The sequence below is a fragment of the Acanthisitta chloris genome, unplaced genomic scaffold (assembly GCF_000695815.1).
Source record: "Acanthisitta chloris isolate BGI_N310 unplaced genomic scaffold, ASM69581v1 scaffold446, whole genome shotgun sequence".
Lineage (NCBI taxonomy): Eukaryota > Metazoa > Chordata > Aves > Passeriformes > Acanthisittidae > Acanthisitta > Acanthisitta chloris.
In genome coordinates, this window is record NW_008677419.1 from 70,930 (window position 1) to 97,030 (window position 26,101).

At 47.2% G+C, this 26,101-nt stretch overlaps 1 protein-coding gene across 1 annotated transcript in view; it reads right to left on the minus strand.

The window, feature by feature from the left end:
- The window catches only part of TIAM1 (T-cell lymphoma invasion and metastasis 1), a gene marked incomplete at its 3' end in the record, with an annotated part of 89,089 nt that extends 70,921 nt beyond the window's left edge, over nucleotides 1-18,168 (minus strand). Inside the window, 2 exon segments of the mRNA XM_009076479.1 lie at nucleotides 11,814-12,796; nucleotides 17,990-18,168. Coding sequence (XP_009074727.1) covers nucleotides 11,814-12,785 — 972 coding nt within the window.
- Nucleotides 18,169-26,101: the final 7,933 nt, after the last annotated feature.

The window sequence follows — 26,101 nt, forward strand, 5'->3', positions numbered from 1 at the left end:
TTCAGCCTGGAGAAGGTTGTATGGCGACCTCATAGCAACCTTCCAGGACCTGAAGGGGCTACAGGGAAGCCAAAGAGGGCCTCTTCATCAGGAATGTAGTGATAGGAAAAGGAAGAATGGCTTCATACTGACAGAGGGCAGGGTTAGATTAGATATTAGGAAATTATTCTGTACGAGGGTGGTGAGGCACTAGTACACGCTGCCCAGAGAAGCTGCCCCATCCATGGAAGTGTTCAAGACCAGGTTGGATGGGGTTTGGAGCAACCTGGTCTGGTGGGAAGGTGTCCCTGCCCATGGCATTGGAGTTGGGACTAGATGCTCTTTTAGGTTCCTTCCAACCCTTAACATTCTATGATTCTATGATCCTGTGTTCTGTATTTTCAGTGCCTCCACACAGAGGAATATTTTTGCACAGAGAGACCATCCCAGGAAGCAAATGCAAGACGGGAACAAAAACCTGTGCTGTCCTGCTTAGCCATCCCACTGGTGTTACTCTAGCTTCAGGCCTGAAAGGACAAGAGGGCAAAGCAAGAGGGAGGTGTAAATCATTACATTGGTCACACCAGGCAGAAGCATGCAGCAGAGAAAAGAGCTATTTCCTCCAAGACACAGAGATGGGGGAAGCCGTGGGAATAGCAGGTCTTGGCATTTTGCAGACACAGCAGGTCTTAATCCATGGAGACAACAGACTGGATAAACAGAGGGCTTTGTCCCTCTGAAGACTGTTCTGTGGAAAGCAGGGAGACAGGCATGCCGAGACCACAGGCTGAAGGAGGGAACTAAACAGGCTCTGGGGAAAGTGTGCCTTGATGAGAAGGTGCAGCGAGCAGCAGCACAGCTTCCACCGGGATCTGGGATCACTGCTGAAGGTGACACCATTCCTTACACTGGCAGTGCTACTGTGTCACTTGTAGCTGCCCAGGGTTTATGAGCAGAGCTTCATCAGACAGTCATAAGGGGAAGAAGAGGGAGAGGTGGAATGCCTGATGCCAGAGAGATACACCATGGAATGAGAAGCCTGAGCCGGGCTGAATCGTGCCATTGTTACCGAGGGGAATACAGCAAGGCCCAGGCCACGTGCCAGGGCAGCTACCACAGCCCCATGTGCATTTGAGTGTAATCAAGTGGAATGAGTTACCACAGCCCCATCCAATGCAGAGAACAATTCAACTGATGAACCAATTGGGTGAAATGCGAGTCAAAGTGTTAACAACCCACTTAAATATAGGGCTTTTTCTTCACATGAACACTAGGTTTCGTGCAAAACAAGCCAGTGCAAGCCGTATCAAGCCAATGTACTTGGTGCTGCAGCTTTTGCATACTCGCATGATGATACTCATATTCTATACGTATGCTACAGCAACATTTGTTAAATTATTTTTGCTAGATTTAGAAGATATACAGAAAATAAACATTTTGCCTTAGAAAAAATGTCTACCTTCACCTAACAAAAGTCAGGCAAAAAGTTTAGGAGTAGGTTCCGAGTGTCTTTGTCCCTTCATTGAAATATTTGGTACTGGCCTCTCCTGGCATGAGACCACCGGATGGGATAAGCCTTGCCCAACTCTCTGGCTCATGACTGGACACATTCAGAGCACTTGCAATAGCACTTCCCACACTTCCCACCACCAGTCCTGTTGCAGACACTATTGGCTCAGTGGCTCAGTGAATCACTTTCTCCTGCCCAACTGACAGCAGTGATTCATGGGCACCTCAGGCACATGGGGATGATATAGCCAGAAAAATTTTACTTCCCTAATATAAACAGTTCCTCATGTGGTTAAAACTTCTTTCTAAATTATCCATTAGATTAAATGCTAGAAAAAGGCAACTGAGTGAGTTTTTCTTTGTAAGGGACTCCCTCCAAGACAGTGCATATCCTTTGTTCCCCTTCCTGTTTAGCAACAGAGCAATCAGGCAGCCACGGTCAGCAGCAGCCTGGGATTGCACACAACCTGTCTGGCTGCTCCTTAGGCAAGCACCACAGCATACATCTAAAAGGGGTGAGCAGCCTGATGGTTTGCATGCTTGTATGTGACTGGTGTCCCTTTGAAGCTCCTATGTAGAAAGAGATTGGCCTGATAAGTGTTTTACCTTTCTTTTCAGTACTGACTCTACCATCATTTGCGGGTCAAGGTATGGCTTGCTGCAAATCCAAATTAAATCCTTTCTCCAGAGTAATACAAACACCTGGTAATGAGTGCATGAGAAGACTGAGTTATCTTGAAAAGAGTAAAAACATTCCAAGAAGCAAAGATAAATCACAAGTTGCAACTGAAACCTGAGTGGGAGAAATGGCTTTAAAGCTGCAGTGGAGAAACACAATAGCAGCTCCACAGCTTGCCCTGTCCAGAAGGAATCAGTTCTGGAGACTGTTACACATTTACAGAGTCGTGTTCACGTAACTCACTACAAAATCAGAGGGATTATAATAATGACAGGAACAAAGCCCATCCACCAGAAGGTTTTTAAGGTACCTACAGGCCTGTGTACCACAGGACAGTATTACCTGAGAACGACTGACAGCAGGCTTTGGAGAGCTAAACTGGCAGCTCCAAGCTGACACTGCCAGCTGCCATTTGATGTTGGATTGGTTAGGTCTTGTCTACACCTCAGAGGAGGGCTCCAAAGTTGAGTGAGGTATGCTTACAAGCCAACTCCAATTTGTACGTAGATACCAGGCTGAGATGCTGAGTTTGCTTGGGAAATCAAAGAGTTTGGACACTGATACGAATAAGTAGTTTTTGGTGCACTCACTGCACTGGTGCAACAGTTCTTTAGATGTCTGAAACAATCAAAATTAGAGCAAACAACCAAACAAGCCCTTGTATGTGTAATTAAAGCTGCTCTAAGTGGTTTAATAAACAAGCGGGTTTGGGTTATTGGTCTCTGAAATCAAAGTTGCTCACAACTAAAAATGTGTTAGCCCAGACCTCTAGATGTTTCTCCTAGCAATAAGCTTCAGTCTTAGTATGAAAGGATGAATCACAGGCACAGGTTTCTGGGCAGTAATCCCTGGGAAAGTCTTAAGGCATGGATTTCAATGGATTTGGTTCCAGAATTCCTTTGTGAACTTGTCTTGGTGGATGATGTACACAGTAATTTGGCACCTTGGAAAGACAGACAAGGTACTGTGTGCCATGTACCCAGAAGATACTGGAGTATGGAATGGAGATGTGCATCCACTTTGCTCTTGTGGGACATGCAGGTAGCAAACACCACTATACCAAGCATCCGTCAACCCCAATTCCTGTGCAGGTAACTCTGACTGATACCTTGGTATTCTACTTGGCTCCTTCACCTTAAGCTATCACCTCAGCTTGGTGCCTCCACCACAGTGGGTGGGAACAGTTTCGGTTCGCTGACTTCCCAGACGTTTTCCAGCTAATATGTGGGCTTTTCCAGAAAGGTCATCTCTGTAGCCCACCATGATTCCTTGGGGAACATGGCTTTCTTACCTGACTTGAATGCCTTGAAAGCAAATTATGGACCCACAGGGACTATTGCAACAGTCAGGAAAGTACAGCCCTGGAGCTGTGAGATAGAAAGTGTTGAAAATGAAAGTGTCCCTCATAAAGCTGCAGGGAAATGCACAGGAAACATACAGTTTCTCTCCATGTAGAGCTCCTCACTGATTGAGGACAGCTGGGCCACCACAGTTTGTGACCAGTCCATACTCAGAAAGCTAGTTTTTCACCCCAAAGAGCTGGGTAAAGGGAGGAGGGAGGATGCTTGAGTTTGCTTTTTAATAACGTCAGAGAAATCCAAGCCTGCATGAGAACCCATAAAGGACAACAGGACCCTTTGCAGGAGACAGGACAAAGCACTGCCACGGGATCTGAGCACACCAGCTCCTCCCTGGCTCTAGCACTGACTTTTAAGGGATGCTAAAGCATATAATTCCATGAGTGAGAACCAACCCATAATCCAGTAAAGCCTCTTGCAGTGTGGTCCCTGCACACAGCTTCTGACACCTGTGCAGATCCGGGATGGGCCCCTGCTTCCCATCCCCTACACTGAGAGGAAATCTCAGTTCTCAAACACTGCAGTGTCTAATCTGTCTGTTCCCAAATGATAGGGTGAGGACACCCCAAAATTTACTCTGCTTTCATCCCAATGGACCACCCAGCTGAAGGAAGTTTCTAGAGGGGCTGAGCTAACCATAAGCCTAACTGTACTTGAGTTAAACCGATGACAACATGCCAAACCAAAATCCTCACAGTAAAATACAGGGTTAGGTTACTTCTTGTTCACTGAAGCCAAGAAGAGGCAATTCTTCCTGAGAAATCCAATAGAGGTAAAAGCAGGGAAGGGTGAAAGCTGCTATAACAGCAGCTTGAAATCAAAACATCTCATCTGGGAGGTGTTCACTGAACAATCACCTAACCTAAAAGCAAGCAGGGAAATGCCTGTCATCTGGGATGATGACTAGTCAGAGGATCACATGCTGAAGCTCTCTGAAAAGAAACATTTCAATGGAGCACTTCACTGGAAGGGATCACTCCTGCAAATTGCATTCATCTAAGCAAGCACAGCCCAGCAAACAAGCAGCTGGGGCAACTTCTCTGTGATTTTTGAGTGAAAAGTACTCAAAACTAGAAACATGCTGTGTATATAGCATTACTGAGAATGAAATTATTGCTGATGGTACGGCACTTCAGATGTATAAATGACAAAGTCCTACTGTTTAAAAAAACAGGCCTGAATAGAGCTAGATCAAATATCAGCACTGGTGATTTGCTTTCCCTTGGCTTCCAATCAAGAGCAAAGGAAGAAAAACAAATTAAGATCTTTGAAGGAGTATCCAGATATTTGCCAGTGAAGACCAAAACACCAATTTTCACATGCTCCGTTCCCTGACAATATTGGGGCAGAGTTGTGTGCTCTGAAGGGAGTGAATATTTGCTTTAAAACATCCTGAATAGGAAACACCTGATCTAGTATCATCCACCTGGGAAGGGCAGCCTGGTGAGAGGGCTGTGAAAACCTCTGAGGTCGGGTCTGAAGCAGTGTATTCCAGCCTTCCTCCAGGCTCCCACTGAATACACTTCCAGTCAGCCAGGCTATAAACAGCTCATTTGGTCCAGCCCTTCAATGGGTCTGGTCATCCAGACCCACTGAGAGCTGTCACACCACACCCAAGATATGGATTCGAAAGCAGTTGCTGATTCGCAAGCTTGGCCTGCCACAACAAGGAGAGGTTTGTCGGTGCCCTGTGGCTAGTGGCTGAAAGCAGAAATGTCTGGGTTTAACAGGGTTGTTTGCCTGGAGGCTCACCGGTGCTCCTTAGTAGGATTTGACCTCTTGAGCCACCTGAGCCAAACCATCCAACCCAAGGATCTCCAGCTTTTGGAAATTTGAAGCATGGCTCAGGCTACATTCAACACCTTGGGAACAACCTCTGTCCGAAAGGCACTTGGGACCACATGAACAGGGGCTTGAATGAACACACCACAGTTGCAAACCAGTCACATCTTACTTTTAGGTACTTACTGGCCTGTGTGTCATTAATTATCATTTAATTACACGACCTTGTCTTTACTTCTTTCCTTGATTCCATCTGGAGTCAAACACCTAAGATTAAAGGTCTGTGTCAATCTGATTAGGGATCATACTTGGGTTTAAAATAGCCATGTTTTCCAGACTACAGACTGAGATGTGCAGGGTTACTTTAATAGGAGCAGAGCTTCAGCTGCTGGAGACACTCTGCCTGGAAAAGCTAAGGCTGAGGAGGACTGGAAGAGCAGGCTGGAAGGTCACATGTGCTCTACAGAGAGTGAGCAGGATGCAGTGGAAGCCAGGAGCAGAAAATGATTTCAGAAAAGAGAATTCATGGGGGACAAGTCAATCCAACAGTCTTGGATGCATTCCTTGCACAGGAAGACTCAAATCTCTAACCTTCTTTAGGAAGAATGTCCTAAAAGAAACCTCACCCTATAACCTCCCAGTTCCTTTCTTTTCCAGAGCAGATGGTATTTGGGGAACATGGTACTGGGCTGGATGGTGTGACTGACCCAATGTGGTCCTTTCCTTGTTGAGGTTATATCCTCTAAGCCACAAAACCATTTTGTGAAGAAGTTTTACACAACTTAAAACCAACTATCAGCTCTCTGGAGTTTAGCCATCCTACAGAGCATAATGGAACACTATAACCTGTTACAAAACTCCCTGAGATAGTAAAAAAATTATATCCACTGGAAAGATTGCTATTTTTAGATGCGTTTCTCTGTACCTCGTGATCTAATTCCCAAAAAACCCCTTGGTTTCATCTCCTGCAGATTCTGCAAAAAAATTTACATAGGATTTTTTTTAAGGTTTGAGATCCCAAATTCCTTCAGACTAACTACAGAGACCTACAAATAGTAATAAACTTTAAAATTGGACAAAAGGGGATTTCAGGGACCAAGGACATAGCCTGGGGCTGGTGTTGAAGGAGGTACAGCTTCCAAGACAGTCGGGCAGGAAGTTTGTTCCCTCTCCCCCAACTCAGTTTCACAATGAACACTGGGCTGGACATGGTAAAAACCCTTTGCCCCTGCAGAGCTGAGGTACATCTTGCTGCTCCTTCTCAAAAGGTCTGTAAAACAACTGGACTGACCCATTCTAACTCTGGAATTGAGCTTCCCAGAGGAAACACAAAGCTCAGGGAGGAATGAGCCCTTCTCCTCCCGAGTGGCTGACGCATGCTTTGGGCACTGTATCCCCTTGGATTTTAATGCACACAGGGTTCTTGCCATGCTCTAATGGTGCTTGTAAAGCACCATCACTCCCCTAGAGAAGACAGGCCACCCACAGCTAGGAACTACTCCTCATCTCCTCCCCCACAAAGCCACTACCTGCACTGGAAGCCCACGCAGGTCTCTGTTTCTGATGAGCACTGGCATCACCACCTTGACTGTTGCGAAAACCAGAGGGTAAGGAGCAGGACCCACAGGGCTGGAGCCACCATTGGGTAGGACTAGCTCATGCTGATCCACAGCAGACACCCATGAACAGATGTACTGCTGGCACCATGGCCTGGCAAACGCATTTTGCCATGTGACCAGAACATCTGTGCATGCAGGATGTCATCATTCAACTGCCCTTGTAGTGTTTGAAAAGTCAGAAGAGGTTCATGTCCTGTGTGAGGCTGTATCTCCACATTTGATGGTCTAAAGAACAGAGCAGTCAAAAGTGACCTGCAGAGGGGACACATGGAATAAGGAGGCAACAAGATGGGCTTGAAAGAGGCACAAAACCCTATCTCAATGTTCCCATCCCCTAATGCATACAACGATAGAATGGTTTGGGTTGGAAGGGACCTTAAAGCAGATCTTGTTCCACCCCCCTGCCATGGGCAGGGACACCTTCCACTAGACCAGGTTGCTCCAAGCACTGTCCAACCTGGCCTGGAATACTTCCAGGGATGTGGCAGCCACAACTCCTCTGGGCAAATTCCCTTCCTGAAATTTCAACTAGGGGTCATATCAGCAGGGGAGTGGTGGGGTTACATTTGTCTATGAACATCTACCAGGAGGAGGAGGAGGAGGAGGAAGAGGAGGAGGGAGTCTCCTGCAGGCAGAGGTTTAGCTGCAAGCAGGACACAACAAGGCCATTTTACAAAATCTGGATCCCAAGGAGAAGGCTGTAGGATCCTGGGGATCTCACAACACACAGTCAGAACAAGCTGTATCCAACCAGTGCTCGTGTCCCTTCAAGCAAAAATGGGTGAAAATGTCAGCCAATTAAGCCTTTCCAATTATATCACATCAGCTCCAAAAGTCAAACATGATCCCAGCAGAGCTCTCCAGGAAGTCTCACTCAGCAGATCTGAACCCCTAATGTTAAAACATTAGGAAAAGCAGAACTGCTGCGTGGGTGCTCCAAAGCTACCCTGTGAGCACTGATAGCATGTGCATATTGAATATAATTGCCTCTCCATATGAAAAAGCTCCCCTCGATTAGTGGAGAGTGACTCCCACCATTCAATTTAAGGTTTAAAATTGGAAGGGAGCGATTTTCTTCTCCGTGTTGGTTTTTTTTTTTTCCTTTAATGCAAACCACGTGCTTGTAAAGAACTCATGGATAAGGCATTACAACAAAACATGTACGGCCGTGACTCTGGCACCTTTTTTCTCTGATCCATTCCAGGATGTGTTTTTCCAGTAGCAGCGGTCAGCATAAAAATTACAGCTAGTGACAACTCCTAGTAAATTTAACCCACATAGAAACCATGGTGAGGTACATGCATGTAGCTGGACACACATGGAACAGCAACTGGATTCAGGAACCAAGCACCAGGGCACAAGCCCAGCCCTGTGGCTGCAAACTCACCTTTCAGTCAGGGACCCCTGAAGGAACTAGACTTGTCAAAAGACACCTAAAAGTGACCATCAGGACCTTCCAGCACTTTTAGCACCAGAGCAGGTGAGACTGAAAAACTAGGTAAATATCCCAGCTACAACTTTCCAAACACTGAAAAAAACCCCACTGGCAAACACAACCCAAATTCTTGTGAGGACTGGCAATGGGGATCTGGGCAGATGCCTTGCTGCTGGCTAGGAGGCTCCATTAGGTGACTCAACAAGAGAGCTACCCCTGCACTGTTAAACACCACAGAGCAAGGACAGGTCATTGGCCTGGAGACCAAGAGGGAAAACTGCATCCAACACCACATTACACTTGGCTCTGGGTCACCTTTGTGTGGTGTCCCTGTGGTGCTAAGACATAACTACAATTTGCTGGGGTTGGGATGGGGGGAGGCAGTTCAAGAGGTTGGTAAAACACAAAGTTTTGCCTCAATCCACTCTGTTGTTTTTACAGCATGAACTGTTTTACAGCATGAAGACACATATGGAAGGCTCCAGGGCAATGGCCAACGCAGTCATCAGGAGCGTGAAGCCCATTTAGAAAGTGTTGAAAGACTGGGAGGGCAGAGAGAAACAAAACTCCCCAAAAGGTGGCCAAGTACCATCTGGCATAGACCAATACAGTGCCAAGGACCACATTAAACAGCAAAGCAGTAAGGCATCAGCTCTACACCTTAACTTCCACCACTGCAGTTAGGGCAGCCATCACGCTCCACTCCACACCAGTGGTGATGAGTAAAAAGGAGCAAAGTGCTGAGACACTGTCGGACTGGGGACCCAAGACATAGATTCCTGTTATCTCATCCCAAGCCACTCATTAGGTTCACCATGGGACTAGTCCTTTCACTTGGTGTGCAAATTTGGACTTCCTTTTCACTCTATAAAACACATAATGACACTCATCTCCCTAAGCCTGCTAAAGGTAGGCTTGGGCTAACATGATTTCATTGCTGACAAGTATCTTACACTTACTGGATGCTGCTGGGATTAAAGACTTGGGAGGAATTTTGACCTTTGCAAAGCTTTAATTTTGTTGAATTTAAACATTGTAATAATCATTGCTGAGACTCCTTATAGCCATCATCTCCAGTCTCAAGACATCCATGTAGTGAAACCAGTCCCACAAAATTATTTCCTGGGTATGGCTGAGGCGTCACAAAATACTACTTAAATTTGTGACTTTTGCTACATGCCTCAGAGGAATCTCCTAAATGCCAAGATAGGCACCAAGAAGAATAACAAATGCTTCGCTGTTCACCAACGACACTGTTCTGCTTTTCTTAAATACACCTGAAAGAGGGCTGGAGGCAGCAGCTGCATCTAACAATCTCCATGAAAGCTGTTACGTCCAAGGCTGCCAAATAACATCTTTTTTCACTTGTTGTTGTTGTTCTCTTGGTTTTTATCCTGCACAGCCTTCATGGCACACCAAAGTGTTTTTGCGCTCACACCATAAAAATTACTCTGAAAACGAAGAGCTGATTTTGAAGCAGAAAGCCGCTGTTGTGGGACGCTGCAGCATCTGTTCCAGCATGTCACTTTTATATTTAGAAGCAGCACATCTCCACAGATCAAGCACAGCTGGTAAATCACTCAGCAACCTCATCCCATTAGCTCCCACAAGTCAGTACCAGCCACAGCAGGGGCACACATCTTGCCCTCCAGGAGCCCTTTGCTGCGGCACACCACGCTCCGCCTGGCTCTGGCTCGTGCCGCCCAGCCCCGGATCTGTGACACTGATGTCCTGCCAGGAACTCAGCCCAGCAGCAGGATGTGTGCCAGCAGCCTCCAACCTCAATGCAACGTGCAGCTTTTCCCCTTTTCTGGGTCACACTGCGTGGCACACGCAGGACAAATGAGGCACTGACATCAGGGGAGCTTGCTGAGGCGTGCGCTCTGGTGTGCAGCTCTGCCCTGCACCCACCACTGTTCTGCCCGTGGCCACAGACTGTGTTTCTCAGCGTGGGCCCACAGCTAGAGAACAGTGCATGTAAAACATATCACAGCCAGCCTCTTCCATCAGGCAGCTGGACCACTGCTCTCAGAAGATCCATTGCCAGCCAAATGAATGCAAATGGAGTACAATATCATAGAATAATATGGAGGGTTAAGGGGTTGGAATGGACCTTAAAGATCATCTAGTCCCAACCCCCTGCCCAACCTCCCACCACACCAGGTTGTTCAAGGCTCCAACCTGGCTTTGAACACTGCCAGGGTTGGGGCATCCACAACCTCCCTGGGCAACTTGTGCCAGTGTCTTATTACCCCCAAAGTAAAAATGTCTTCCTAATCTCTTATCTAACTTTCTCCTCTTTCAATTTATACCCATTACTCCTCATCCTATCACTACAGTTCCTAACAGAGTCCCTCTCCAGCTTCCCTGTAGCCCCTTCAGATCCTGGAAGGTGACATGAAGTCTCCATGCAACCTTCTCTTCTCCAGGCTGAACAGCCCCAACTTTCTCAGCCTGTCTTTGTAGGGGGGGTGCTCCAGTCCTCTTACTAACTTTGTGGCCTCCTCTGGACTTGCTCCGTATGCCCACAACGTGTGTGCCACACATGACTGGCAGGGGTGGGCAGGATTTGTAGCTCCTTTTTCCCCCTCTCTATGAGTCTGCCACTGAACAGTCAGCACCCGCTGTTTGCAGCATGAGGCAGTGCTATGGAACTCCACCAGGCAGAACACAGCCAAGAAAAGCCGGGCAACATGAAGTAAAGACACAACAGCAACCACCAAATCACAGGCCAGGTGTTTGGAGCTCAGGAGGGGCACTCGACAGCAAAGCTCCTCCTGACTCTGCTGTCTGTTAAAAGGAGGAAGGCACCATGTTCTCTCTGGCTCAGAGAAGCAGCATCTTCTCCATACAGCTCTATCCCCCATCATTCTGCAGTGTACAGCAGGCCGGGTAGCCTCCTGTGCAGGGACAGCAACGTTTTGCGGTGATGTTTTGCACAGACACGAACATCAGCTAATTAAATAGTGAAATTTCAGCCCAGTGACTCTTAACTATGGAGGGGAGGGGAAACACACACAGATTTCTTTGCCTCCAGCCATGAGAGCCAAGGAGTGCTTGCATGTGGGCAGGCAGGGGAGGGTGACAGGGCAGGGAGGGCAGAGAGGCGGGACACAATGTACACTAGCTCCAGAGTAGAGTGATCACTTTTGGCAGTTACCCTGGAAAAAAAGGCACTGTCAGCACTGCAAAACACGCAGGAAAATTTTTAGCTGGCAAATGCAGATTTATCTTTTCCAGAGGCAGTGAAGAGTGGAAAAGGCCCAAAGAGAGTTACAGATAAAGAAGGGAGCAGTGATGGGATCAAGCCAGCTAGTTCAGCTCTCTCCTGAAAACAGCCATCTTACTGGAAAGGAAGTGTTGAAGGAAGACAGAGCCTGGCAGAACCCAGAATATCTCGATCTACAGATCCAGCTTAGCAAATACCACATCATAGAAGAAAACTGCCTTACCTGAGTGGTCTTCACCCTCCTGCCTTGCATGCTGCTGCTATGGCTGATTTGGGGGTTGGTGGCCCCTTCGGAAAGGCAGTGAGACTTCCTACAGGGCAGCGTGTTGTAGTTACTGTAGGAAGAAGGCGCGTCCTCAGCGGTAGCCGACGCCATCTTATGACTCCCGATATCCGGAATGTCCGACACTAAATTCCGGCAGTACCCTCCAAAGGGGTTCCGTGGTCCCCCATTAATCGTAGCGCCCGAGGTTTTGGGGGAATACAAGTCACTCATGGAGTTGGCACGCTGACAGGCAACCAGGGGCTGGGGGCTACCACCTGCCTCTGTGCCCTGGGCAGCCCCAGTATCCTTCTCCTCGGCCAGGCCCAAGATTTCCTCATTGCTCGTTAAATGCTCCTGGCTGAGATCGGAGAGTGAAAACTCCAGGCTGTCCTCACGCCAGATGTCGGCCGATTTGGAGCGCTTCTTCTTGAAGCTGGCTGTCTCCATGAAGCTGGTCCCGTTGGCCGCGTACCCAGGGGACCGGCCATTGCTCTCCGCCAGGAATGGCGGCTCGTCCCCGTAGAGCCGGCTCTCCTCCGAGTCAGGCATGCTCTGCACAGAGGCGGCAGTGAGCACAGTGCTGCTGTCCACACTGGGCGTGACAGAGGAGTCGGTGTGGTAGGACACGGGGCGCAGGCCCATGTCCACGCGGTCCACCCAGATGGGGCTCCCAAAGTCCTCTAGGTTGGGCTCCTGGGCAAAGGGCTCTAGGCCATTCTCCGCCAGGGACTGGGGGATGCTGGGGGTGCTGCTGGAGCGGGTGCTCACCTCCGAGTTGCGGTGGATGATTTTCCCAGAAGAAGCGTGCCGCGTCCGGCGCGAGGCTTTGTTGGAGAGGCGAAGGGAGCGGGAGGTGTGCTTGCGGCCCAGGCCGGTGTGCTTGTCCCCATAGAAGGCATGCTCCACACTCTGGCTCTCTGCGTTTCCCATGGCGTCACAGTCTGCAAGGGGACAGAGCAGGGGCTGTTAGAGGCTGCACCCAAACACACAGGCAAGGAGCTACACGGACGCCCCAGCACACCAAAAAGAGGATTTTCTTAAATTACAGAGCCTGTCCCAAACCTACACCACAGCTGCCAGCGGATCTCACAGGACCTGCTGTCACTGCAGCAACTAATCCCAGAGAATCAGTTAAGGGAACCACCAGCTGCACCGGCAAACTCAGAAATACAACTCAGTTAAACCACAGCATAGGAAACAGCCAGGTGACAGCTCTGCTGGTGCAAATGAGTGTAGAGAAGCAAGGACTGAACCTTGAAGCCTGGCGTGAACTGGATCCAGTTTAGCACCAAAGTGCAATCTCAGTTCTGTACACATTCACTTGACTCTCAGCATCAGCTTCGTCATTCCAACCAACAAACTCAACAAATCAACAGTTATTGTTTATCTGTCTGTAATAAGATTCCAAAAAGGAGATGGATGTACACCTTCAGCTGAGATTTCATCTTTTTTTTGGCTAGGAACTGCAAACTGAAGCACCAAGTAGCAAAGTACAAATTCAAGTGTTTGGCAGCAAGCTAATGACAGGTTTGATTTCTGGAACAAAAAAGCAGTGCAACATTAAGCAGGTACAGAGAGCCCCACACAAGAAAGCCATTTTATGAAAAATAAATTAGCATGAGTGACTCAGACTATACAAAAATAACCTTTCCTTCCCACTCTCTCTGAAGCAGATAGCTAGATGTAAGTGCTTTGATCTGAGCTGGAACACGGGACTGGATTTCTCTCCCCATCCCAATCCCCAGCCTCCTGCATTATTCAGCTGTGCATGTCCCGCCGTGAAACAGGTTTCCCATCCAGAAGGTGGGAGTGATGATCTGGTTCAGCCTTGGAAAACACTTTGAGGTCTGTGATCTCACTCAACAAATGTCAGAAATATTTTATCAGCAGTACTGGGTCCTTCTGGCCACAGAACAAGAAGAATAAGAAAAGCAAATGTTAAAGTTCATGGCCACACAAAATTAAGCAGGAGATCCTGAATTACACACAAGACAACTATATAGAGATAAATAGTCCATCAATCTTGAACAGAAATTCCAAGACAAAACCTCTTTGTTTTGAGACATTTCCATTAGTCTTGGTTGAAAAGAAAAAAGCTGCCCTGACAGTGAAATCATCTGGAGTATTTAATTTCTTGGGGCAATTTCCTCTCCTTTGACAGGATATGCTGATGGGTGCTGAGCCAGATGCTGACAGAATGAATGTGACTCTGCGTTTTCCCTCGGTTTCTAAATACACACCATTGCTGCTGCACAGAGCTGAGTTAGTCATACATAAATCACATGGGAAGTGAGGAATCGATGGCACTAAAGGCCAGCACACCTCTTCTGCTGTCAGCTGCCCTGGCCACGCCGCGTACAGCAAAACTCAACTCTGCAGTGACACTTTTGGCCACACCCAGAGGACTTCTCTGCTCCTCTACCTAGCTAAGTGGGTCATGTCTGAGGCTAAAAGTCTGTTCAGTGCTGAAGCAACAGACACCTCCATAAATATCTGAACATTTCTGTATCTAAAACAATCGCATGTGAAGTAAACTACACCAGGAAATACCCTATGTCTACTAAAGTTAATGGTGGAACTCCATCCATTTGGCTGTCATCACTTGGTTATCATGCTTTATTTAGAAAAAAAAATGCACTGAAGATAGGACCAGTTTAAATATAAAATAAGACAGGATAACCAGTCTCTAGATGGGGTTTATTATCCCTTAAAAGCTACAGCTCTTTGATACAGACTGGACTGAAAAACAAACATCAGCCAGCTTCCGCTTACAGAACATTTTAAAGCACAAAAGCTGAATTTTGCCTTCCACAGGTATCTAAAAACAGGCCTCAACACTCCCCATCTTGCAAAAGAAACCCTCCCAGGCCAACGATTTTAGCTGCTTTGGTTCTGAGCTGTTGCTAATCACACTTCATCCAGCAGAACTTTTACTGACTGCAAAGCCTGGCAGAACACATAGCCATTTATCCTCAGTTCCCAGCCACGCAGCCTTTGCTTCATGACCTATCTAAGACAAAAGAGCAGTTTTAGAAGCCCTCTGGAAACCTTGAATGATTAAGAGTGACTCTTTACCTTCTGAACCAGAGCTGCTGAAAGGCAGGGGCATCCCACACACACCACACGGCGAGGAGCACTTGCTGATGGCAACGCTGGGCAGTGTGGCTATGGAAAGCAGCCCTGTGCCACCACCTTGGCACAGTCTCCATGCACACCAGGCAATACTTCACTCAGTCAAAAAGCAACAGAACCACAAAGGATTGGCAAGGAAAGGAGCAGCAACTCAGGCTGCATCCTGTGAGGAAATAACAGCTCTAGGAACACTCTCCTGGAAGGAAGAAAGTCTTTTCTCCTAAAACGGTGCAGGAATGTTTAGGGAGTGATTTCACACAATGAGAAGTATCTGCTAGATACTTCCAAGAAGTGTCAGACTTCAAAGTAAAGACCTGTCCCTTTTTAATTCTGTGGCTTGGCACTTGGGGTGAGAATGTTTGCAAATCCTGCAGACACTATCTATCCCTCGACTAGCCCACACCTCAATCTATCCCTTGATTAGCCCATACCTCACTCCTGCACTCAGGAAAAGGCCCAGCCCTAATCCCACTGATTTCCCTGGGATTAGGTTTGCAGGACAGTCGGGTGATGGGTGCAAGGGGTCTGCAGCCAGACAATGCCATCCCCGTGGTCTGTCCCCGTCCCCGGCAGAGCCTGTCTCCTCTGGGATGTGCAGGAAACTGCCTGGGTGGGGACAGTCAACCAGGTCAAGCTGTGGGTGCCCGTTTGTAGGGTCCTCTGAAAGGGGCTCCCATCCTGCCTTCTCATCCCCGTGTCTGCCTCCCCTCTGCCTTCCCGGCTGAGCATTACCACCAGTTACCCTGAACCAATTCAAGTGATCGTGCAGCCAAGTCCACTAAAATAAAAGAAAATGAACTCAGGGGTATAAAAAAGGGAGAGTCTATCAGTTAATTTTTGCTGAGACAGTAAGTTGAACTGGCACGTGCCAGAGGCAGCACAAGGGTGCCTGTCTGGGGACTCAGCGGGAAGAGGATGGGGCTGTGATGTGGGGCTGGAGCCTGGTAGGGAACCTGCATGGCAAGGGAAGAGGGGACAGTGAGTGTCACCTCCTCATTTTTTGGCAGCAGGGAGCTGCCAGGTGAGCTCAGGCAGATGTGAAAAGGCAGCCCTGAAATGTAAATTCGCACTGAAGCAGACGCCAGCGTCCTCAGCTAGCAGGAGCTGAGCAGGGAAGGGGAGCCCCAGCCTCCCCCTCCCATGGGCCACAGCAGACACCCTGGGGCAAAAGCGTCTTAAACTGCTCCAGCTACAGCTGCCAGATGCTGCTTGTCTACTGCTTAACTGCATTTAGCACACTCAATGAAAAAATCTGTATCAAATTAAGAAAATGAGTAATGTTAATGGGAGTTGCATGCAAGTGCTGGTAGGACAAAGGCTCCCCTTGTTAGCTCACCTGCCAAATCCAAAGGTGACCATTAAAGACCTATCAAGGTACCACTAGGATACGACATAAATCAAGTGTGACACATCTTGATGCTTTAAACAGGTCTGTCATGCCCAGTCTAGGACTGTGATGTGTTAAAAATGTGTTGTGAATTACTGTGAAGCTCACAGAGATCAGCACACACAGGCCATGCGCTGAGAGCAGAACTGGTTGGACATTTTTCAGCAGAAAATGTTGATTCATCAAAACCCAACCTTTTTGCGGGAATAGACTGCCTTTGATGAAAGGCTCCAGGAGGGAGAGATTTGACAAGCGAAGCAGGGAGACAGGCACGTCTCCTGGAAGAGGCACCAGCACAGTGACTCAGTTGCTCGCCAAAGACTCCACAGATTGAGATTGGTATCTACAGACCAAGCCAGGCAAATGAGGGGTGGCAACCCGTTCCTTCACATCCTCAAAGAGGTGGCCTGCCCATCAAGCTATCAGCTGCACTGGGAAAGGGCTCTCCCTTCCTGAAGATCTGTTCCTTCCTAGTTCAGGGCAGGGAAAATGTCAAAATTGTGGAAGTCTTCCAGGGCCCAGGAAAGTCACCTTGTAGCCAGCTTGCACATCAAGAGACAGGACAGGGGTTTGAATTGTGTTTCTTTAAAGCCCAAACTTATGATTGATAACAACATTAGGCTGTCAGCAGGGAGAACACAAATTCTGCAAGAAAGCTTTGGAAAAAGCAGTACTCCTTACACTGGCCACCCCAGACAAGCAGACTGACTTCTAGCTGAACTGCTGAGGTCTTGCTGGATGAGTCTTACATGAAACGGTTACACAAAAAAGACTGAACATAATCTTCTTTAAAAACAGTCATTTTCCTTTCTCTTCCCTTACCCCTGATATATTTTTTCAATAATTACCAACCCAAACCACTCATTTCAATTAAACCTAAGTTACTAACTCTTACACTTGTAAAAAGCTGGACCACTAGATTCCAGAAGAGTATCTGAAATATATTAAATTTCTAACCAAATTTGAAACGCCTCACAAGACAACAGATTGCAAACTTAAAATTAGATTCTAGTGGGAGGCCCTGGTGACAATCAGTATTTTTCTCCTGGAGCAGAGCTGGAGGGCTGTGAGAACCAGAACAATGATCAAATCCACAGCAGGCAACAAGTCTACAGAAATAAACTTTTGCTAAAATCTGCCAGCCAACAACAAAGATTTTTACTGAACTCACCAGAACCACATAGAAAAATGTACAATACTAATAACCAAGTGTGAACATACACATTTTACAGTAATTAAAATGTGCTTTTTCGAAAGGGCAAGAGCAAGGCTTAAATTCCACAGAAAGCCTTTGGGTTTCTGGGAAACTCCAGCAGCATATTCCATTGTTTTCAAATCGGAAGCTTTTAACCAGCCATTTCATTTTTGTAAGCTGCTCTCGCCTATGTTAAAGCATGGGATGGACTCCAAAAAAGGCCCTGCAGGCAATTCGAGTAAGAGGAGGAGAGAGGGAGGAAGGGATGTCATCAGTAGCTGCTTGATAGCAATTCAAAAGCCTTTGTACTGCCGAACAGGGGTACCCAGAACCATATGCAGCTCAGCCAGCTTTTCCCCTCCTGTGAACACTACACAACACAGCAAAGTCCTAAAGAAAAATATATGGACACACATGTACCTTCCAAGGCAGTACCGGTATCCAGCGCAACCTTCCCCAAGAGAGCTGTGGCATTTAGAGGTATAGAATTGCAAATGACACCAAAATGAGCAGTTACTGGAACTGCAGAAGCTGTCAGCACCTGCCACTCAGCGACTCCATTACTCCCGCATCAGAGTCTATGACTACATGCCAAAAACCTGGGGAGAAAGAGGGGAGAAAAACAAATCAGACAAAGGGTTAGCAGGGAGGGCTGTACAGGAGGATCTTCTGCCAGGGCCTGTCATCATCACTTACCTAAGAAACACTGGGCAGTACAGCACATGAGTGTTGTGCCTAAACTCAAATGATGAAATCTGACGATGGCAGAACAAATGAGGAACCAAGTCAAGCACCGTCAGCCCCAACCACAGGACAGGAGAGTTTCTCTTCCCACCGCTTTGCACAATTAAAATCCCCACATACGTTAACATGCCTGAGATAGAGGCCAGTCTATCTCAGGCAGGGCTGGCTCGCTGAGGCCAGTCTATCTCAGGCAGGGCTGGAAAAAGTCACGTCCAAAAACACACCTCCGTCCAAAACAACCATCAGGAAAGTCACCTTCCAATAAAGCAGAGTTTAACTTCTGGCAGCAAAGGGGAACTTAACCACCCAGGAACAGGCCTGAAACTGGAAGGCCTCAGAGAAGACCTCTCTGTGCAGACTGTCTAATTTACAGAAAGGGCAGTTTTCCAAGCAGGGAAACATTAACATTTTTCAAGGGCGAATCAGACATTTGGGGCAGACCATTTACATGTGTTTTGTGCATGGTGAAAGGTGTTGGGTTAATTGCACTCTCTAAGGCACAGATACAAGAGACCAGTCTGAGCTTATTTAGATCTCAGACAAGTCATAGGAACAGTCCTCAAGTTAGACACATGTGTGCACTAATGTGGGTACCAAATCTCAGCCCCTCCTTGGCCTGATACCACTGACAAGCTCCCTTGCAAATATCCTAGCTCACGGTCCAAGGCTGTGCGACACCAAGAACCACAAACTCAGCAGAGGGCTGGGTGTGCTGCCCAAGCCAGCTCTCACCCAAGCCAGCTTGCCCTTTCTCCCAGGCAAGCTCCAGCAGTGAAACACCAACTCAACACTGCACACTGAGTTGTGAGGGCTATAAACTTCTCCAAAAGTGCCAAGGAACAAAAGTCTTGGGAGAGATTATTGATGCCATTCATGTTATTAGAGCTGCTTGGTGAAGAAATTGTGATCCTCGCTCTTGGCTGGATTCTCAAAAGAGATGAGAGTCACCAGCTCCTTTTTAAATTAAAAATATTCTCATTTTCTTTCTCCTCCTTCATGTTCCCCTCTTTGCTCCCCACCTCCCCCTCTTCCCCCAAGCTGTTGGTTGACATCTGAAAAGCAGTTCATGAATTGCTCAGGAGCTGGCAGAAATTAATAAAATGAAGCTCATTTATATTGAAATGGACTTATTACCATGCCAGCTGCCAATAATTTGCAAGACGGGAATCTTGCTGACAACCAAGGTCCTACAGGCAAGAGGCTCCCCACCTGCATCCACCTCATGGTGAGCAGCTGAGAGGTGCATCCTTCACCTCCAAGGGAAAAGGAATTGGGAACATCTTTGTTCAGATCCACCTGCTACTGCCCCAGAAAATGTGACCAAAAGAAGAACAAACAGCCAAGGCTGAGCATTTTATTGGATGTTCCAACTTGAAGCAGCCTTTGAGGAGTTTGCAATTCAGTAAAATCTGCCCCAGGCTGAAGCAAACTGGTCGCTTCCCTGAGAAACCAACTCTAGCGCTGCCAGCTCAACTACTGCCTGTGCTCCTTCAGCAAAAATCATCCTCTCCTCACAGTTCTTTGTTAAAAAAAAGTGGACATTTACAGCTGCATATTGCAGTATCCATATCCTTACTACACTCCAGTACGTCAGAAGGGCTGGAAACATCCTTTGCCACAAGCAGACGAGTGTCATGCGCGCACAGCTCCTCCAGAAGAGGATTTATCATTACCTACGTATTCTTTCCTGAGAAGCTCTGTTCCCATTAACTTTTACAACTTGGGCAGTCTCTCCTGAATGAAACCAAGCCATACTTTTCAAGAAAAACATCGATTTTTCATACTTCTCTTTGTCTGACATTAATATGCATTTCAATGCAAACGCTCCTCATTCCCTTGCTTCCCAGTTCACTCCGACAGCCCAGGCTCTCCTGCAGTAGAAATTCTGGAGCTCTGCAGCACAGAAGCAGCCTCAGGCAAAGCCTTCCCTCCAACAAGGTCTTGGCAAAAAGGAATGCCTGTGCTCCTCCATCAGGAGGAAGTGCTGAAGCAAACACGAGCACAGCCCCATGGCTTGCTTCCCAGCAGAAAGCCCTTCCCTGCACAGGACACATCTGCTCCCGTGGATGTTAGCTGTGCCAGCAGAGCCTGGCTGAGGGGGAAGCTCACCAGTAATCTACGAGTAACTGTTTTCAGGGAAGATGGACAGTTGTAAATCTTCACACATGGAACAGCTTCTCTCATTAAAACAAAAGTCAAATCAAGATTTTCAAACTTCTACGCTCAGGACAAAATATTTCATCTTAGCACTAACTCCTCACGCGCACAGACGTGTACATTCATGATCCATGTGCATGTGTGTGTGCCACTGTCTACACACTCCATGCAACTCCTCATGTTCTGTGAAGACCTGAAAGTAGCACAGCTGTATTGATTCCACAGCCACAAAACAGTGTCTTGAAAAATCAGGCCAAGGAGTTCCCACAGGGCTCATCATGCAGCAACTGAAGTCAACCCCAGCTGAGGAAGCACACAGTGAACCATCATAAGTGGATGAAACGCATAGTAAAGAAGAGGAATATATCAAAGGAGCACCTTGTTATTCATCACATCTGCCACTCGTGATTCCAGGTACAGCAAAGAGAGGCCTGACTCTCACATGCTGGGAGCAGTTTGCATTGCCGAGAGTGTAGGAAGAAATCCAGCCCACTGCTTTTGCTTGTGGACACTTGACATGAAAATTAATGGATGAAAAATATGGAAGCTGTAGTTTTTAAAAAGCCTCTTTCTCAAAGCAGAACCCTTCCTTTCCAGCAAGGAAAAATCAGTATGCAAGCATATTCCTTGCCCAGTGATCAAGAAAACTTGGCAAGAAGGATGACAGCTCTCTTTCAATTCTCGTTCTACTTCTTCACTTTATGATGTCTCATTTTAGTCATATTCCTAATGCAACTGCAGATGTGAGATCAGTTGGTCATTAAGCAAATCTTCATCCAGTCTTGAGCAGCCCTCAGTAATTCTACCATAACCCACCAGAATGTACACACAGAGACAGAAAGCAGTAGTCATTTCATAGAGAAACTTTTTAATATTCATCAGTGGATCTGGGCTGTATTCCCCACCCACAATCCCAGTTCCACACCATTCTAACTCCAGTGTTTGATCCCATCTCCTGAAATGGGCAGTCAGGTCCTTTATTTGTTACAGGAGGTCACATTTTTGGGGTCTTTATTACCTCTAGTTAATACGGAATTGCTGCTGAAATCAATCTATTCAATCACCTCCACTGAGACAGAGGTAAATGCTCTCCTGTTACTCAAGGGTTCTACTGGCCTGACAGCTCTGGCTCTCCCCACCTCATATCCCTGGGCTGCACCCCACAAAATGAAACCCACAGGAGATGGATCATAGAACCATAGAATATCCTGAGCTGGAAGAGACCCACAAAGATCATCAATTCCAACTCCTAGCCCAAAGAATCCCACCATGTGTGTGAGAGCATTGCCCAAATGCTCCTTGAAATCAGTCAGGCTTAGGGCCATGACTACAACCCTGGGGAGCTGTTCCAGTGCCCACCCACCCTCTGGGGGAAGAAACTTCTCCTAAGATCCAACCTAAACCACCTCTGACACAGCTCCATCCATTCCCTCAAGTCCTGTCCCTGGTCACAGAGAGCAGAGATCGGTACTGTCCCTCCACTGCCTCTCATGAGGAAGCTGCAGACCCTGACAAGGTCTGACCTCGGTATTCTCTTCTCCAGGCTGAACAGACCAAGTGCCCTTAGCCACTCCTCATATGGCTTCCTCTCGAGGCCCTTCTCCATCCTTATGTGCCTTCTTTGGATGCTCTCCAAGAGTTTTTTATCTTTCTTATACTGTGGTGCCCAAAACTCCCCCCAGGAATGGAGGTGAGGCTGCACCAGTGATGGATGCATGGGTAGGTGGGTGGATGGATGGAGAAGAGGCTGCTTTATGCCCAGACTTTTGTCTGAGAGGGCTTTCCATGACAGGGCTGGGTGCACTCATGGGTTCAGAAATGTAACTCAGAAATGCCCCAGGCTTCCTCATTCTCATTGTAGCCACTGAAACCACATATGACACTAAGCTCCAAGACTAACTTTAGCGGACTGTAGAAGCTAGTTGACTTTTAAACCAGCAAAAATAAATTACAAAAATGCTCCTCTTTTTGTTTTAAAATGTCACAGAAACCATTTAGTTTGTGAGAAAAATTAATTTTAAACCAATCACAGCTTATACTACCTGTCAACAGGAGTGGCTGCTCCTGAAACTGGAATTTGGTGACAATGACCATCCAGACAAGCTTGGGGGGACCATTCACACATCTATAAGAATTGGCCAGCAGAGCTGGGATTGCAAAACCCCTTTGCAACTGTCTCACTAACACACAACCTCCGTGTCTGTCACGGTTGGGCGAACAGTGCTGGGTGACTGTTCCAGACGAAGAGGAGGGGAAAGAAAAATAAACCCACATTGGCTTTGTGAGGAACTCATAAAGGGAAGGTGTGGGAAGCCTTTCTCCTCCAGCTGTAGCACCACACCAATGAGAATTTCTAAGGGAGGGAAGAAAAGGCAAAAAGAGAGGGAGGGAGCAAGGAAGGTTTGTCAAGAGACCTAAAACATCTCTAGAGCCGACAGCCAACCACCCCCAAATTCTAGCTGAGGAAAACAAAACCAGGAACACAGCACTGCCAAAGCACCACATAGCCTTGGTAATAAATTACTGGAAGAGTAGAGCAGGTAGCCCAAGGGTAAGCCCTCTCTCCAGGGTTTCTATATTTATACAAAGGGATGTGAATAATTGGCACAGTTGTGGGTTTGTTTGGTTTTTAATCATTTTTACAAGTATCTGAGCATGTTTTAACTCTTTCTCCTTCCCTTCCCTTTTATTTTTAATGGTGGGAAAATCCCCCTTTCTTCCCTTGGGGAAAAATGCAAGGTTTTACACGTTTGCAGCAAAGAGCAGAGCAGGGGAAGGATTCTAATTTCAGATGATCAGACATAAGCAAATCTATGGGAAGCCATGAGGGTACCTCCCTGGAGCCTGTGGGGCAGATGAAGCACAGCTTGTGTGCTGTGTCCTGGGAAGCAGAGAGGTTTTATAACTCGCACCAGGGAGCTGCAGCCACGAGGGAGCTGCAGGGAAGTAGGAGCACACCTGGCCTCCATGGAGAACAACGACAGAGGTAGCTACGAGGGCTGCCTATGCAGTTATGTGTTACTTAAAATAATAAAAAGAATCCCCAAAATGCAGCTGAAATAAAAATAAGGTGTGGTTTGTTTATTTACTTCAGGTTCTACAACACTGTTATTACACTTTGTTTGAAAAGGACTTTCTGGTTGTGCCAAACAAGCAGAAAACTGCTGATGCACAGTGAGGATAGGATATGACAAGAGCACCAAAAAGAACTTGATTTAGAAGTAACAAGTTCAGACCAGGAGACAGAGCTCCAAATGGATCCACTGGAGCACTCACAGTGCAGCCAAGGAGGGGCAGCTAGAGGAGGGAGAAGGAAAGCAGGACACAGTAGGCCTTGCATGCACAGAAGAACCACCCAGAGCCACACACTCCAGCACTAAAAATTGAAACCCTTGGCTTGAGTGACCAGGGAGTCACTGAGACAGGATGTGAAGGATTAAAGTGCTGTGGAAAAAAAATTAAGGCAAATAACTGGGGTAGGAGGAATGGGGGAGGAAGCATTTAGTGTATCTTCTCATTTAAATACTGAGGGAAATAATCTGATTTTCAAGCAATGCCAAAGACCTCACACAGATCATTAAGATGGTGCCTGAGATATGAAGTATCTAATTTTAGATAACCTGACCTAAGAACTGGGGCAGGATTCCAGAGGTCTGTTGAAAAACTGGTGTCAAATAAAACTCTGGTAAAGGCACGATCAGTGCAGCTTTCACATATTTGTCACACTCTCTCTGAGGGAGCATGAGGTACCTCACTGAGTACCAAAGCAGCATAAGGTACTGCAATTATTGCTATAGAATTAGCAGAAAGGACAGCAAAGTAACAACTTCCTCGCTGAGGCCCCATGGGAAGCATAATGAGGAAAAGTATTGAGGCAAAGGATGTCCTTTTAAGATTACAGCACGCCTTGCAGAACTTCTGGTACCAGTGACTGTGAGCTCCTGCTTCTAAATTAGTACCTCACAAGACTCAGCCTTCACTGAAATTATGCCAGGGCTGGGCTAGCATGGAGCAGGGCTCCATTCCTGCCTGGAAGCCAGCTACTGTGCACTATGGGCAAGCCAGGGAGACCCCCATAGCTCCCTTCCCTCTCTGTGAAATATGAATATAGCAATCTAATCAACTGCAGATGGCCAAATCCCCAATTTAAAAGGGCACTGGGTGACTTCAAGGAGGGAAGCCATGTTCAACCAGCAAAAAGCATGCATGGAACATCCTACACTTCCTAAAAATAAGACAGTTTACCGCCTGATGTGTCGGCAACACCACAGACGGGTTCCTCTGGTGGGACAGGGACAAGTGGAGATGCTTGAGACAGCAGTTCACCTAAAAAAAAAGCACTACCACCAGCCTCAGCCTGCACCGAGTGCTCCCGCTGGGGCTGCCGGAGAGGATGGAAGAAACAAAAAGGAGCCCAAGATGAAGAGGCAGTCAAGCTTCACCAAAGCAAACACTGGGAACCATAACTCCTGTTTACACAGAGCCTGGGAGAAGGCAAGCAAGCATATGCCCAAATGGCTGCTGGTTTTACCTCATGTGGTATCACCTGCAACAGAGCAGGTTTCTCAGCCTGGTGTTACTATGGTGTAACCCCATTTCTCCAGCATGCAAGGAAGAAGTGCTAATGCAAAGCTTAGCCGGTCTGTACCCGCTTGGCACTGTTGAAGTTAAATTAAGCATTCAGATTGTATCTTGCACGTCCTGACAGAACCTGATCGCTCCAACACCACAGCACCGATGTATCGCACTGCGGTTCAACCTATCTGGGCTGACTGGTTTCAGTCCCAACTCATCCACTGTATCTCCTGACATGGCTCCTGCTGATAGCTCTTCCCCATGGGAACAACACACAACACCAGAGGCCACGCACTGGGTAGAGCTTCTTTAATTACAAGGGGACAAAAGCCATGAGGGATGGGAATCCCAGGAGAAGACACCCTTGGGGCTCAGGGGGAGAGTCCCCACCCTGGGAATAGATGAGCAGGGAGCAGAGTCCTACTGTGGAGTGAGAAAAAGGACAGATTAGCAAATGTTTTTGAGAGGAAAATCCGGAACTACCAAAAGTCAGGCTAAAGCAGCTCGTGATGGAAAGCTGACACCCAACAGCTCTGAGTGTGGCCTCCAAAGAAAATGAAGGCTTTGCCTTCTCTTTCAGGAAGGTCATAGAGGAGTGAAGCATGTGAATCACCATATCTGAGGTTTCCAAGGAGCAAAATTCAGAGAGTTTAAAATGTGGCACTCAGCAGTAGTTTTCAATCTGCATCCCAAAACCATGAGAGAAACCTTGCAAGCAACCATGGGGACATGGACAAGAATTTTTATATTAAATCCTGCACATCAGGATCCTGCCTGGGACTGGAGAACAAGTGATCCCAGCAGTGACATACCCATCTGCCTTGCCTCAATGGAATGCAGGGCTGGAAAGCACATCTGAGAGCCAGAACAGGGAATGGCATGTCAAGAAACGGGAAACTGAATAAAATTCAATATGGACTGTGTCCTGCTACTCTTGATCGTTTCCTACAAGGAGATGAGGCATTTTCCAGTGGAGGAAAGGGCAGAAGACACCCTTCCAGGAAACCACCAGTTGAGCTGAAGATGACAAGAACTGGCATAGGAATTACAATCTGC